The sequence below is a fragment of the Pollachius pollachius genome (genome assembly GCF_949987615.1).
Source record: "Pollachius pollachius genome assembly, chromosome: 6".
NCBI classification, from domain to species: Eukaryota; Metazoa; Chordata; class Actinopteri; order Gadiformes; family Gadidae; genus Pollachius; species Pollachius pollachius.
The window spans coordinates 21,260,414-21,276,730 of record NC_136939.1 but is presented as its reverse complement, the minus strand read 5'-3'; the positions used below and the strand labels follow the sequence as shown (position 1 = coordinate 21,276,730).

The 16,317-nt window shown below is 43.1% G+C and overlaps 1 protein-coding gene across 1 annotated transcript in view; it reads left to right on the top strand.

Moving 5' to 3' along the window:
* Positions 1-15,539: 15,539 nt before the first annotated feature.
* Positions 15,540-16,317, top strand: part of kctd16b (potassium channel tetramerization domain containing 16b) — a gene marked incomplete at both ends in the record, with an annotated part of 59,556 nt that continues 58,778 nt past the window's right edge. The window contains one exon of the mRNA XM_079738351.1: positions 15,540-16,317. This exon is cut by the window's right edge and continues 63 nt beyond it. Coding sequence (XP_079594477.1) covers positions 15,540-16,317 — 778 coding nt within the window.

Sequence of the window (16,317 nt, the reverse complement as noted above, 5' to 3'; positions counted from 1 at the left end):
AACGGAGGACGCGTTCGAATACAGTCGGAGAGAAAATTGTGAATACATATTAATTCCAGAATTGTGTAAGCGACGTCTTTTTTTATTTTCAATATATATAAACAAAGCATATGCACGAAAATAACGAACCAATATATATTTTTTTATCAATTTAGAAAGTCTATCATTTAATTCAAGCATCTGCCAATCATGCCCATATTAATAACCCAAGCAAGCCAGCCTAATTGTGCATTGTTGACATTGTTGACATTTGAAGGGGTTATTTCTCTCCCCCCCCCCCCACCTTCCCTCCTACTAATTGCTACAAAACGCGGAAGTAAAGCAACATAAGGACAATTCGACTGTCAAAAGCAAAAGGAGATTACCCTCCCAGTTTTTTCGTTTGACTTGAACGCGGCAGTGTGCAACGTCTCCGCCCTTTTAAATTGTGAGATGCAAACAGCCACTATTCTGTTGTCATGAGCAGAAGCATAACTTTAATCACTTTCACCTCAAACTGGCCAATTTAGATTTAGTGTGTCCGTTGGTAATAAAATGGACAAGGATGAATATACAAATATCTATTCAGGAATGTTTATTTGAGAAAGCGTTGGTTGATGGAAAAAGACTAGTGTTGGTCCATTAATGTATATTATCTATGCTTTATTCAGACCGCATTTTTCAAGCTAACATCAGTACCTCATTGGACCACACATTTGAAGTGCTGACACCAATTACGAATGGATTATTCTCCACATAGAGGTCGATGGGAATAGGTCAACACAACACCACCATATAAGGTTTCATGAGTTTGAAGATAAGTCAGACACTACAAACATGGCCTCTTTGCCTCTTTTAATAAGGATGTTGATGAAGCATTGTGATTTAAAATAAGCCTATTTAAACTTTCAGCGGGAGACAGTGAAGTTTAAAGAAACTTGTTGATGGCTCTGGAGAACTTTCTGTCTTATGTAAACGCACATTTAGGGAATGTTTATACTAGCAACATCACACGATGAAACAATCCATGCATCGTTGGCAAACACCCCTATAAAGTAAGAATGGAACAATCTGTTGGGCTGTGACAGACCATTTGCGTGTGTTAGTTACCGGCGCGTTTTGGCAGAAACGAAAGCCAATTAAAGGGCAGTGTTAAAAGGTAGAGCATCAATAAAGGCTTGAGACAGTGGCTCAGAGGGTCCCTGGATAACCCACGCAACACAGTGGGAAGATCCCTGAAAACAGGTTCACCATCACAGCCTGCCAGTGAGGTCTTACAAGAAATTCGCCACACACCATGATGTTTTACTGAGATGGAGATAAACCAAAAATAAGCCGCTGCTGACACGGAGCTGTACGCATCCACATACAAAGGAGCGTTACTACTATAAGTGTCCAGGAAGAATAACCCTCTCTCGGTAGCCTTTATACTAATGCTCATATCCCATAATATATCATCATATGTTGACTCTTACATTATATTATATTATATTATATTATATTATATTATATTATATTATATTATATTATATTATATTATATTAATACCAACACTGAGCACCATTACTTATTGCTAACATAATAATAGTCTGGTGGGCATTCAATTCTTTTTGTCTGGCATCTCTGAAATCATTGAGAAAGCCTTAGAAATACTAACATTTGAGAAACGTCAAATGTGCCTGATAGTAGAAATATGTGATACACAATAGAGCCTTAATCCTCATTATTTCAAATTGCTTTGATTAATAAATAGGTTCAAGTTAAATTGACCTGCCACAGACATTTTTTGACAGACATTAGGTACGAGCATAGTGTGCAGAAATGACAACATTTTGCAATGGCAAATACACAATGAAGATTTATGTTGATTGTTTTTGTTCTTGTACAAAGGAAAAGGGAAGCAAGACAGTTATGTGGAGCTGCTGCAATATCTGGAGAGGGAAGATGAGAGGTTCTTGCAGCACAGCAGGGTGATGAACGGCGCCTTGCTGTACAAAATGAAAGCAGACACAAGTTTGTAACTGACCGCACATGAACCGCATGGTACAATTTTACGTATTTGGTGTATTTTGCTGTATTTACTAAATCATTGTGGTTTTTTTTGTATTGTTATTCAAAATAAACCAATTTTATTATTAGACATGTCTGCTTTAGTGTGCTAAGTAAACATCTAAGTAAACATCATTGAAATAACTAGGTTGATTGAAAAGGGGTAATTGACACCAAGTGTTTAAATGGGTTGGCCTGCTGTCAAATATATATATATATATGTGTGTGTGTGTGTGTGTGTGTGTGTGTGTGTGTGTGTGTGTGTGTGTGTGTGTGTGTGTGTGTGTGTGTGTGTGTGTGTGTGTGTGTGTGTGTGTGTGTGTGTGTAGAACAACATTAGAGAGATGTCTCTGCCAGAACCCTCCTCACCAGACTTGAAGCTCATACGGGTTGCCAGGTTGAGGACACCAAACTCAGGCGGGTTGCCAGGTTGTGAGGACACTAAACTAACACGATGGCAAGACGAACAGAGCGCAATCATTTTGAGTCAAGCGCAATTATTCTATTTTGAAAATACAAGCGACATGGAGTCCTACTCTGTATATTGATCAGCTTATGTATATAGTTAATTGACTGCAAATTATGAACAAGGTCATGTGGCATAAGTCTTTAAATCCTTTTGGGCTCTAAGCTGTCTCCTTATTTCAAAGGCAACTCCAAGATTTACCTGCGAGGGATAAATAATTAGCGCGCTGGAAAATATGTCAATAATAAAAGTTGGAACAAAGTAGCCTACCTGGATAATAATTAGAGACATTTTATACATTAGGGAAATTAAAGGCCTCAGGGTTATTTTTAAAATTGGTTAAGTAAGCTACTCACCTCACATGAACCGTCAGTCTGTTCCAGCGTCTGGAGGCATTGTGAGAGAAGGTTAATTCGCGTAGGTGTGAGTAGCATCTGTATTTCTATGTGCCCAAATTTGTTTGAGTTAAAATGCATTCATAAAATGCAGAATGGGGCAGGTCCATGAAGTGTCTTAAAAACAGTTAGTACAGGCATGTCCAAAGTCGGGCTCCCTTACGAAAATGTATTATTTATATGGCCTGCCAGCTGCCATTTTTCAGTCATACAAGTTTAGGTTGCAATTTCTCTTTTCACCTCATGGTGGCAGCCACATTCTGGCTCTAGCGCAGTGGTGCCCAAATTCTTCCCAGTGGAGAGCCAAAATGCAATCTTGTGAGAGCGTCGTGGGCCGAAATGTTATTTTTGTAGTACATTAAGTTAAATATGGGTAGGCCTATATATCACATCCGTGTGCAAAATAAACACTATCACAAACTAATTTTGAGAAATGAATGACACTGTTTACATCATGGCTGCTGGAGCTAAAAAGAGAAAGGTTGATGATGATGACCATCACTTCCAGGGGCGATGGAAATTACAATATCTCTTCACTGGAAGCAGAAACTATTGCTTTTGCCTTATTTGCAAATGTATTGTTGCTGTTGCTAATTAAGAGACACCAGACCACCCATGTGAAGAGACACCAGACAACCCATGTGAAGAGGCACCAGACAACCAATGTGAAGAGACACCAGACAACCAATGTGAAGAGACACCAGACAACCAATGTGAAGAGACACCAGACAACCCAAGTGAAGAGACACCAGACAAACCATGTGAAGAGAAACCAGACCACCCATGTGAAGAGACACCAGACAACCCATTCTAATGCATACAAGTTCACAGCGAGCGACCGCAGAAAGAGTAAACAGTACAGTAAAATACAGAGGTAAAAGAAACACTGAATTATTATGTAGACCTTTTCTTAGCTTGTGTCTTGGATATACTGCCATTTGAACAAAAGACAACATTTTTATTTGACTGTGCTAATACAATTCATTTTACTTTGTTATTTAGCAATTTTTTTGCATGTGCATTTGTTATGGTCAAATTTGTATTAGTTTCCTAGTGTTCTGAATTAATGAAATTAAGTGGGTAAAATGTAGGCTACATTGAAAATATGTTTCAGATAGCTTCACAGGATTCATTACCTGCTACTTCTGTCATTCTAGGGATGAAAAGGAAACACAAAATTGTTTTGTAGAGACCTAATCTCACCTTGTGGCTTGGTTGCACTGCAATTTGAAGAAAATACAATATTGTTATTTGACTGCAATTGTTGTAATACAGTTTTTGACCGTTTTTGAAATTCATGCATGTCTTGTTAAGTTAACCTGCGCAGACTATTTCCCACTGGTGGTTCCTTGTGTGGTGTGATCTGCATATTGTGGAAGAGACCTTTATTTTTTCTTTGCTTTTGTTACCGTCAAATTGAATGCAAAAGACTGTTGCATGTAGTTTAATACACACACACACACACACACACACACACACACACACACACACACACACAAACACATCTTCTTTAATCGAATTATTTAAGGGAATTGTAATCATGTTTTGCAATTTAAAGCCTATTGAGCAGTGTTATGGCGGTCTATCTTTAGAACGTTTAAAAATGCATTGAAGGGAAATGGATTAACTCTGTTCCATTCAAAGAAACCTCCTACATAATCCTTGAAAGCAAATACATTTAAGAAGTCACTTATGTCACGCCGTCCACTTTTGCCACCTAGCGGGGGCCAGTGTCTCATCACCCCCCCCACTCTTGCCACCTTCCGGCAATCCTCCATCGGCACCCAGTATTTCAACCCAGGTTCTCCAGACAATCGTCGCTAGATCGTGGTTCAGTCAGTACCTTAGCCAACCTGTAACCCAACGCTCACCTGTCTGACGACCCGCCTGTAACCGAACCCTGACCTGTCTACCCTCCTGTGACCGAACCCTCGCCTGTCTGACTACCCGCCAGCCATCAAGCGCCTCACCCCGTTGCACGCCGTTTCTTATTTGTTGCCATCCCTTATGATTTACTCTCTGTCAGTCTCGGTCTGTTTTGAGCCTTTGGGTCAACTCGCTCTACTTCCCCCTAACACCTTATGTTTTTAATAGTGATCCATCACATTGGTGTTCAGATTTAAATGTAAAAGAAAAGTGATGTCTGGATGTTTTAAAGCTTTGGGTACGTCGTAGCCCGGTCCCAGCATGTAAAGTTACTCTCATTACATTACAATGAAATCAGTGATGCAATTCTTGTCCCCCGTGGTAAAGTTACTTCTCCAAAAAGACCGCCATATATCCTTTTGAGAGAGATAAGATATAAGGCATCCATATAACTATATATATATATATATATATATATATATATATATGTATAGAGGAATGGCTTATCTCTTTCTCCCTAATCTTTCATACGATCCAGGAGACTGCTCAGGAACCAATGCTCTGAGCATGTGTACGATCCTGGGGGAAATGGTGGAGAGTTATTAATGTGATGGAGAGAGAGATTTGTAAGATTGGGTTCAGGTTTTTCCGTTCTACACATGCTTACCATTGAACGGGAAACTGGGCTGCCTCATGATAATGAATAAAGCTTGGCAAAGGTATTATTTGGTCCCAACTGTAGAAAACACACAATGGACTTGAAGCTCACTGCAATAAATCATGTCCATTAAAGGGATCGATCCACCGTGTTGGACTGAGGACTTCCCCACAGGCCGTGCCTTTGGAGGAGTCTGCTGGAGGGCCAGCCCCCACCGGGGATCACCCCTTTAACGTCCAATCAGGGAAGCTGCTATAGCGGAGCCTCAAGTCACACCTCCAGATTATTCTGTGCAGCGTCTGAACTCTGTACCCTGTTGGCGAGCCGTCTCCCTCGATGCATCTCCCGTCCCCATCCAATGAACTCACACTTGTTGTGTCACCCCCCCCCCCCCCCCCCCCCCCCCCTCCCCCCACAATCACATCTCCACAACGTCTCCCTTCGCACCGCATCGCCCCCTTATGTGTTACATTTAACCACTGCACAATGTAACCTATTCGCATGCATCATGAGTATGGTCTTCTCTGGTTCCTGCTTTTAAAATCAAGTCGCTGCCACAGGCAATAAAAACTCTGCATATATATACATGTATTATATCTTATATCTACATGCAAAGTTTGTAAACAATTTCCTTACTTTACCCAAAAGAGAGATATCTGGAATGCAGAATGGGACATTATTAAATGAATCAGGAATTACAACGTGTATTTAATAAATGTATTAAATAATTATTAAATAAAACAGTGAATAGAAAAAATAATCGCAAAAAACGTAATCGTCTTTTTCTGCATGTATTCTTTTGTATTTATTACCCAGTGTGTATATATGTATATATACACTGTGTGTATGTATATATACACACTGTATACTTACTCTGTGACAACGAGATATTTAATGTTTACTGAGTTTTTTACTTTGTTGTTTGTGCATTTCCCTCAGCGCCTTTGTTTTCATTTTCCCATACCTCAGAAGTGTTTCCTTCTCAAAATTGATTAAAAAAGGTATGTTTCTGAACAACATGAAGACTTAGTAATTGCAGGGGAAACAAATTGACAACAACAACAACATTGTGGCAGGGATTCTGTCTGTATTCTTCTTTAATTCCCTTCTTTCTACAGGAATTACAGAAAATGGCTGGAAATAAGCCACCTTGAGAGAGAGCAAATGGGATAGTACACCTTTAACAGAGCTTTTCAGTTCAAAGGAGTTTAAAATTGCCCAAGCTGGAGATTGGTCACACGTTGAGCACCACGGAGAGCCAGCTTTTAATCCTTACGGACACAGTGTGTTTGTGTTTGTGTTTATGCGTGTGTGTGTGTGTGTGTGTGTGTGTGTGTGTGTGTGTGTGTGTGTTTGTGTGTGTGTCTGTGTGTGTCACACACACACAAAAAAAACACACACATACACAGTGCTGGAGAGAAGCAACGCATAAAGTTGAAACATATTCGCCCTCCCCCTTCACTACATAGCCAGTGTTGTTCCCTCAGAACAGATGCTAAGCAACACTTGTTCTTTAAGGCTTGGTGAAATTAGCAGTGGTATCAGCCCCCGGGCTCACCAGCATCACAACACTGTTTGAAGAACTCCTCCAGTGACAGATAGAAAAAAACAGAATGAAAATGAAGAAGGTATACCTGAGAGGAGGAGAGAGGGCAGCACACTGGCAACCATAGAGCCAAGGTGAGTTGATGATGTTTTAGACATGCATAGGGAACAACCTACTGAACACAATTGTTCCCAGTTTAACACAAAACATCAGTACAATCAAACACATAAATTGTCCTTTATTTCATCTTTATTAAAACCGTTAAACAGGAGTCTCTTGAGTGACTCGAAGAGTTGGCTTTTGAAATTATAAATGTAAATTGATGTGTGTGTGTGTGTGTGTGTGTGTAAAAAATCAAATGAGGAAATAGATATATACATATAGCACACACACACCACAGGATGCATGACAACCATTAAAGGAACACTCTTTTATGGAAATAAGGCTACTCCTCATTTACAAAAAGTCAACTGAGAAGCAAATTGGAAATTCGTCTGTGAAAATAAACACAAAAGAACCACATCTTGATTGTTTTAGAGCTACACTTTGAGTTTGTTTCTCTGTGGTCCCTGTTTGACTGGTCCACATTCAACTTGTCCTCTTGGGAAATCACCAGGTCGAGCAGTTTGCACGGCATCATAGTTTGAATAAATTGCAAAAAGATATATAGCAAACACTAAAAAATCTAGCTCTAAAACAATCAAGGTGCAGTCCTTTGGTTTTTAGAATCACTGTTCAGGAAGATACGAGAAGTGGCTCAAATATCTTCATTCTGGAGAAGCTGGAATGGTGTATTTTACATTTATTTTACTGAGCTAGTGGATCTCCTCTGCTTCCATTGATTTCGACTACCTCCCAGGAAAGCTAACTTGATCGAATGTTGGGCTGGGCGGAAAACGAAAAAACAATGCTACAGGTGCTTGTTGTTTTACTATGGCTGGGTGAAATATAACCTTTCCTACGTATCACTTAAGGGAACAATTTCACAATTTCAACACACCTTTATAGCAATTCTGAACAAATGTTGACTTTTTAAACAGCTCAATCTACTCACGACCTTGGAACTCTGGTGAGTAAAACTCACAGGTCCATCGATCTTTGCTTTCTCTATGATATTTAATGTGTTTACCATTAATGCGGCCGTGCACACACACTCAAATTTGAAATGATGCAAAGTCTTTTCAACAGCCCTGAACCAATGCGTCAATACTTTGCAGATCTTACAGCCGGTCCACTTTATTTGTGTCAGTGATTGGTCGTTTCAGGGACGGAGCCCGATGTCAGCTCAATCACGATTAACTAAATGTTGCGTTGGTTTGGCTCCAAGAATCAAAAGTTGAGAGTATTGCCTACTGCCTGTTCGTCCTCCAACAATCAGAAGGAAAGCTAAGAATCAACTCCCTAGGTGGTGCCACCAATTAGAGGTGAAGCCAACTCTTGGTTGAAAACACTGCAGCTGACTCTGACAATAACGAATGAAGAAATTGTACTTTAATGCTTGACCCCACTGATAACCATTAATGTTAGCCTTAACACCACTGATAGAAATAAAGCAACATTGACATTAGCACAGATCTGGACCCTTCCAGGATCGAGCCCTGTTGTCGGCACCCATGAGGAACACAGAATGGTGACGGACACTCCTGACTCAGTGCTGCAATCTGAGACGCGGCCAGTTGTCAGATTGCAGCACTGTTACTTTACTGCACTCTGATTGTTGCTCAGGAAGCAACCTTCCAGGGCTGTTAGGTGACTTGAGTCAAACAAACACAGGCACACGCACACACACACACACACACACACACACACACGCACACACACACACACACACACACACACACACACACACACACACACACACACACACACACACACACACACACACACACAAACACATACACCTTAACAAAGTACCATGGGCATGACAGCTCTGCTCCTTTTAGCCCAGGTTTATTCCTACTCGCAGAATGGCTTGTCTTTCCCTCTCCACCGCGTATGGTTCTGGCTGCCAGAGAGCCTATATTGTATGCAGCAGGCTGGCTGTTAAAAAGGCTGGTCTCCAGGGACAGACTGGGGCCGCAGCTGAGCGGAGTGCTATGCCTAGGCTTGTGCAGAGGGTAGTACTGGGAGTGTGCACTGGCCAGCAGACTACAGCTTGCATTCAGTTTAATATCTCTAGAATGGTGCTGAGTGGATGTTCAGTAATTAGAGGAGAAATACCCATTGAAACAACCTTGTCAAGGGTGTCTGTTCTCAACCTTAAAGTTAAAAGAATTCATTACCGTTCTATTTAAGGTGTTTCTTTAATGATATAAATGCCACTATCTGATAAAGCTTTAAATATCGCTACTGCTAGAATGTTTACCACTGAAATAAGTCTGGCTCCTCACACATCTATCCAAGTGCTGAAAAGCCTTTTTTTTCTGTCTATCAACTAAAAATAACTTGTTGTTGATGATACCCAAACTGGGGCAGCAGAACTCAAAAGAGCCTCTGAGTTCAGACTGCTTTCTGTTTAGCTCATATTTTTTAGATCAATATTTAAAATCAACCATATTTTTATGCTACAACATGAGTGAGTTCACCTGCAGGCATTTACAACAACACTAACACCAAAAGAGAAGAGTGACTAATGGAATATTGATCAATCTGTTACTTCCAGAAGTCTGCTCTGTTGGACAGCAGAAACATCACCTGAGCGAATCTATCACACAGACATTAAAGCATTCTGGGGTTTTTGGGTTTGATTGGGCTCCATGGGGATGAATGTGCAATGATGGGCCCTGATCATGAACCGTGACAGGATTGTTGATGTGGCGAGGTGCATTCAAAGCAGGCTTTTAGTAGTATGGCTGTATGGAGAACCAGAACTGGCATTCAAGATCACCATCTCACTATTGTTATTGTACTTTATACAACAGTTAGTTCCGACCAAGTCATTTGATTGGACAAGAGGCATTCCATGAGCGCTGATATAGAGTATAACAGCACCGGGACTTTTAACTGTACATGCATCACTCCGCTTTACAGGTGTTCTTATAACCTTAACTTTATTAACGGCCTTTATGTAGCTTAGATTGCGACAAACCTTGCACCGCAAAGAGAAACATGTTTCCAAACATATTGAATTACGAATGGTCATCAGAAGAGGACGAGCGGAACGTAACGTAATTTAACATGTAAACCTATACAAAGTAGAAAGCTAGTGTGTTTATGTGTTGCTTGGCAACAGTTCAGTCCCAGTCCAGTTGCAGATCTATTTGTGTTTGCGGAGCCAAATAAATCATTAAATAAACAAACAAATGATAATCTGTTCTTGCTTATTGCTGTTAACTAATAAATGGTGCTTTAAGATCTGTAATAGCAATATCACACTCGAGGTCGTGCTGTTGTACTGAATATCAGCACGGCTGTGATTATCTTTGGCACTCGGCCTACGGCCTCATACGCTACGGCCGAATCACAGCCGCACTGATTTTCAGTACAACAGCAACCCCTCTACCGTGATAGCTCTTACATTTACCCAATCGATAAAGTTCAAAACTGTACAGTGTAGTAATGGTGTTCTTGGGCAACACACACACATACGCACGCACACACACACACACACACACACACGCACGCGCGCACACACACACACACACACACACACACACACACACACACACGATCACACACACACATATACAAGTACACAAACAACACACACATACAGGCACTTAAAACACACACACACACACACACACGCACGCACACACACACACACACACACACACACACACACACGCCAGCCTGGTCTCCTTGCACACACACCCATCCACGTGCCACGCCTCTAGGCTCTCCAGCAGGCCCAGTTCTTCTCAATTATTAATTTCCCCCCCAAAGAATGTGTGTCTCGCTCCCTCCCACATCCCCTTTCCCGACGACTCCCCCATCCCTCCGCTACCCCTGTCAGCAGCACCATTAAGTGCACAATAAGGAGCGCCACGGCCATCTGCGCTATCTCCCTCCGACATTAGCCACACACAAGTAACCATCCCCGCTTCCCCTCCCCTCCCCAGCCCCACGCCTCCCCCGAGCAATTCACTGTGGCTCCAGGCTGCAAGTGGTCCTCCCTTATCACACTGCATTCTAAAGAACGAGGGCCTGGGAAGGGAAGGAGAGAAGGAAATGCTAAGGAGAGATGGACAGATGGTGAGAACGCTGGAAAAGGAATGGTAAAAAAAAGGAGGAAGAGGGAAAAGCCAGAGACAGCGATGAAGATGAGGAATCTGAGAATGAACGAGTGCCACAGTTCTCCACATGGTTTGTAGTTTGTATTTTTCGACTTATATGTATGCGTTGATGCTCTTCAGCATTAGTATGGGCCTGCTCCTTTGGGTTTATATTTTAATTTCTATTTTTGGTTCCGTTTGTTTTGAATCTAACTTTGAGTGAATAAACCAGGCTTATTTCCACAAGCCTTTGCCTTTCTTTGGTGTAAAGGCAGATTGAATTCAGTGGGCTGAGGTCCTGGATTGTAAGCCTCCCTGCTGTGCTTTGCATATCTGCTGATCTATCTTTAAGGCTTGCCGTCACTCAGTCTGGCACTGCCAAATTATGGAACGCTTGACGCACAGGATTTATTTGGACCATCTGGGGCTGGCCTATAAACACCTTTCATACAGCTTTCAGAGGAACAACGTTTGTGCTTTGACTTTGTCCAACGCACTCAGGTGATAAATTGAAATCTCTTGGCAAACCAAAAAACCAACAACGTTCTATTGCAGTGCTCTGCGAAAGTGAGTCATTGGGTTTCTGCTTTGTTTTTTCTTTCATGGTTTTGTGTTTGGTATCGACAAATAAATTTGATTTTAAAATGTCTCAATAAATAAGAAGAGTCACAACAGAAAACAAGTACATTTTTCTCCCCATTTCTCAACCTTTCATTTCACCTTTATTTCATGAAAGATACATTCCAATAACATTTGATTTCAATTCCATTTGCGTCACTTGTTATATTACCCTGTGGAATTAATACAGCATAACAAATTGTACATAATCAAAATTAAACATAATATCATATGCAATTGTAAAAGGGAAATAGGCAAAAATAAGATTGAGTTCAAATCAATCCACAGGTTAAGTGCTGCCCTAAACTGTCAAAGTGATCAACACTGTAGTATGGATATCACGGATATCAATCTGATTCAAGAGCATTCATCGACATGATTGACGTCTATCGAGTGACATGTTTTCATCAACACTGAACATGAAGAATAGCATGTCAGTAGAATCTATTGGATTTCAGAAATGGTTTTCAGCATAGTGTTTTTTTTTTTATCTCTCATGTGTTTATCTCAATATAAAATCCGTTTTGCTAAATATATTGAACACATTACATTTGCAGACACAAGCAGCTGAAGGCCATGCTATCTCTATGGAGCGTGAGCTAAAGAGGAGTGAACTGCACCGGCCCCACTGCAACTCTGGCCGCTTGGTCAATCTTCTGCTCCTTAAATAGAAGCACACTGGGGACTGGTGTTGTACACAACAAATATTTATGATGACGAAGACACACCGTGACCTACTTCTGTGTGGTTGCACAGGTTTCAGCCATCCAGTCTGCTTTCATATTCTGTCCTTTACCGGCCCTTTTTTATTACAACATCCGGTGCTTTTTTCTGGCATGTGATATGTTTAAATATATTTATATTATCACACACACAGACACACACGCACACACACACACACACACACACACACACACACACACACACACACACACACACACACACACACACACACACACACACACACAACGACCCGTGTGGTTAAGACGATAGCTTTTTTTTCTCTTAAAGGTCAAATGGCTTGAAAAATTCAATTTATGAGATTTTCTAACATTAATTTGAGTTCCTTTAGCCTGCCTATGGTCCCCCAGTAGCTAGAAATGGCATTAGGTTTAAAACAAGCACTAGCTATCCTGCTCTGCCTTTGAAAAAACAAAGCTCAGAGGCGCCGATTTGGAATATTCCCCGTATGTCATCTTGTCATCTTAGGGACATGTTACATCCCTTTTCTCTGCTTTGCCCACCCAGAGAATTTGGCTCGCCAATGAGACAATGAGCTACGACCGTGCGAGTGCCACATGTGTGTGTGTGTGTGTGTGTGTGTGTGTGTGTGTGTGTGTGTGTGTGAATACACACAATGTAACGCAAGTGTTGTACACTTGCGTTACATGTTATTTGGATAACCGTTCTGCTGTTGGTGTTATGGCGCATAACACGTCGGGTTCTCTGACATCTCTGGTATTTCCACAATGAGATTCGTAGTGGGGGTTATCTCAGCCATGGTTGAGAATGAACTGGGGGAAAGGAACTTTGGCTTTGACCCCCTGAAGTACATGAACCAAGGCATGGATTAGAAAGGGATTGTTGGCCGCAATTGTCTCCCGCCGAAGCCCCCCTGCCCGCTGCCCGCTGCCTGTTGCCCGCTGCCTCGCCATTGCGATACACCCACTGTACACAGAGCGCATGGTACAGTGGCCGCAAGCTGCTCAGGGCCACACCCCCACCCTCCACCTTGACCCGCCTCTAAAAAGCGGCATTGTAGGACTGGCTTGTAGTGACTGTAATTCTGCGCCAAGGCTGAATTTCTTGAACGTCTTCAAGTACTGTATTAGGGGCCCACTAACACCTATATATAAGCTTCCATAAAGTAGCATGCCATGGACCCTTGAAGTAAGTAGCTGTCCATGGTACTGAAGGCTATTTAACAACATATATTTCTGTAATTTGCGCAGCATTTTTGCGCTAAAGAATCAACCTTGGCTGGCACCACTACCTCTTGAACACTTTACACTTACACTTTACTAAATCTCTTTACTTTTTTTTACTCATTACCATTGTTTTAGTTTCTCTACGTATTATAACTTACTTTATATTTTTTTATTTATTTATTTTTTTTTATCATTATTTAGTGTATAGTGTATTGTTGCTGCTATGTGGCTGTTGAGGAACTTGGCCTAAGAATTAAACTCTTATGTATTTGTACAATAAGATCTAATAAAAGTAACTCTGATTCTGATTCTGAAAATGTTCCATTTATATCCAGAGGGGGACGCTATTGCTCACGCGCAAACCGCAGCCAACAATCAACTTACTTCACATGTTGAGGTCTACATATCCGGATTATGAAATGATTGACAGTGAGCATTGTCAATGGGGGGTAATGAGCTACTTCATTTGGAAGATTAACTATTTTTCTTCTGGTGAAGGAAAGTAAAGTAGGCCTAATCATGACAACACTAAACATATCAGAATGTGTGCCCATGTTTGAGATGCATCAGCGTCCTGTCATCCGCGGTGGTGCGGACCTATAGCAGCCTAATCGTAGGCCACAGTTAGTAAGAAAACATACACAAATATGATTGTGTATGTGGCTCACATTGGCTCTCACTCATCAGCAAGTTTGCCGCCAAGCATGAAATACGAGTGAACGATGATAACCTTTAGTTCCGCTCTGATCGTCCGGTCCACTTCTGACCCGGGCATTTGGCCGTTATTATAGCCCCTCCAAAGTAGGACGCAGTCCGTAGTGGCCGCTCACTCTTCCATCCGTTTCCTCATTGTATTTCTCCGAGTCGGAAGAGGAGGAGGAGGAGGAGGAGGAGGAGGAGGAGGAGGAGGAGGAAGGCAGAGGCAGCATCAGCATCAGCACCAGCAGCATAGCTGTGGCACCTCCCAGCACGCAAGGTTGACCGTGTGAGCGCCGAGGAGAGGTGTGAAGTGTGTCGGTGGAAGAGCGACGTTTCTCCCCCGCTTCAGGATCGACAAACGAAGGGCTCCGAGTGATGGGGGGAGGATTGGATAGATTTATACTGGTCTCAGTCTGGAACAAGTGAGGTCTTCGGAGTGGGAGAGAGGACACAGCCTACAGACTAACATCGGACTCTCCATGGTCGGGAAATGGTCTGTGAAGTTTTTCCATTCCGAAGAACACCTTATCTCGTGGAGATAATTTCTTTATCTACCCCGGAGGAGGTCGACGTCGTGTGAGAGTAAGTAAGTTGAAGATAAAGGAAAGAGCCGCCTCTCCACGGGGGGGTCCTTGCACATGTGGACTGTTCGCGTTCTTTACGTTCAAGCTGCTCGGTGTTTTCTGGGACCAATTTCAGGACTTTTAGTCTGAAAAAACAGACTACAAGTTCCTTGGACGACGGGTAACAGCCCCCTTGCTCCTCTCTCCTCCAGCAGTTTGAGCAGATCCACTCCCTTCTCCCGGCTCTAAGGACCAAGCCTTCACCTCTCCGAGAGCATGATGGATGTAGTATATTGTTTTTAACCTGCAGACAGAGGGCTGCTGGTGCTTTGGGGGGATTTGAGGCACTCTTAAACACGACCCCCTCTCTCGGTCTCCACTACAGTACCGTGCAGGGGATGAGCGCACGCCGAGAGCATCCTCCCATCACCTCGCACTGCGTTAGATGTCAGGCAAACGATCCGCCCCGTGCACGTCGAGCCTCTAGCTCACTTTAAACTCTGTTGTGTTTGCTGTTTGATTTCCAATTGGTCGGTAGACCCGTCCTCTCCCGGTGAGATGACGGAGACCATGGCGCTGAGTGGGAGCTGTAGGACTAACGCAAAGGAGCCGGGCTCGGGGCAGAACAGTTTCCCAGATGTGGTGGAGCTAAACGTAGGGGGCCAGGTGTACTACACCCGTCACTCCACCCTGGTCAGCAACCCCACCTCTCTGCTGGGTAGGATCTTCTCCTCCAAGAAGGACGCAGCCCACGACCTGGCCCGGGACCCCAAGGGCCGCTACTTCATCGACAGGGACGGGTTCCTGTTCCGCTATGTGCTGGACTACCTCCGGGACAGACAGGTGGTCCTCCCCGACCACTTCCCCGAAAAGGGGCGCCTGAGGAAGGAGGCCGAGTACTTTCTGCTGCCCGATCTGGTCAAAATCTTGACCCCCGAGGATCTCAAGCCCTGCAGCCCGGATGATTACTTCCACAGTGATAATGAGGACGGGTCCCAGGGCAGCGACCAGCGTGTGTGTCCCCCGCCCTCCCTGGTGCCCGCGGACAGGAAGAGCGGCTTCATCACGGTGGGGTACCGGGGATCTTGCACAAGGGGCCGCGAGAACCAGACCGACGCTCGGTTCAGGCGTGTGCCCCGGATTATGATCTGCGGCAGGGTGGCCCTCGCTAAGGAAGTGTTTGGGGAGACGCTGAACGAGAGCCGGGACCCTGATAGAACCCCTGACCGGTACACCTCCAGGTTTTACCTCAAGTTTAAACACCTGGAGCGGTCTTTTGACATGCTGTCGGAGTGTGGGTTCCAGATGGTGGCCTGTAACTCATCGGTCACCGCTT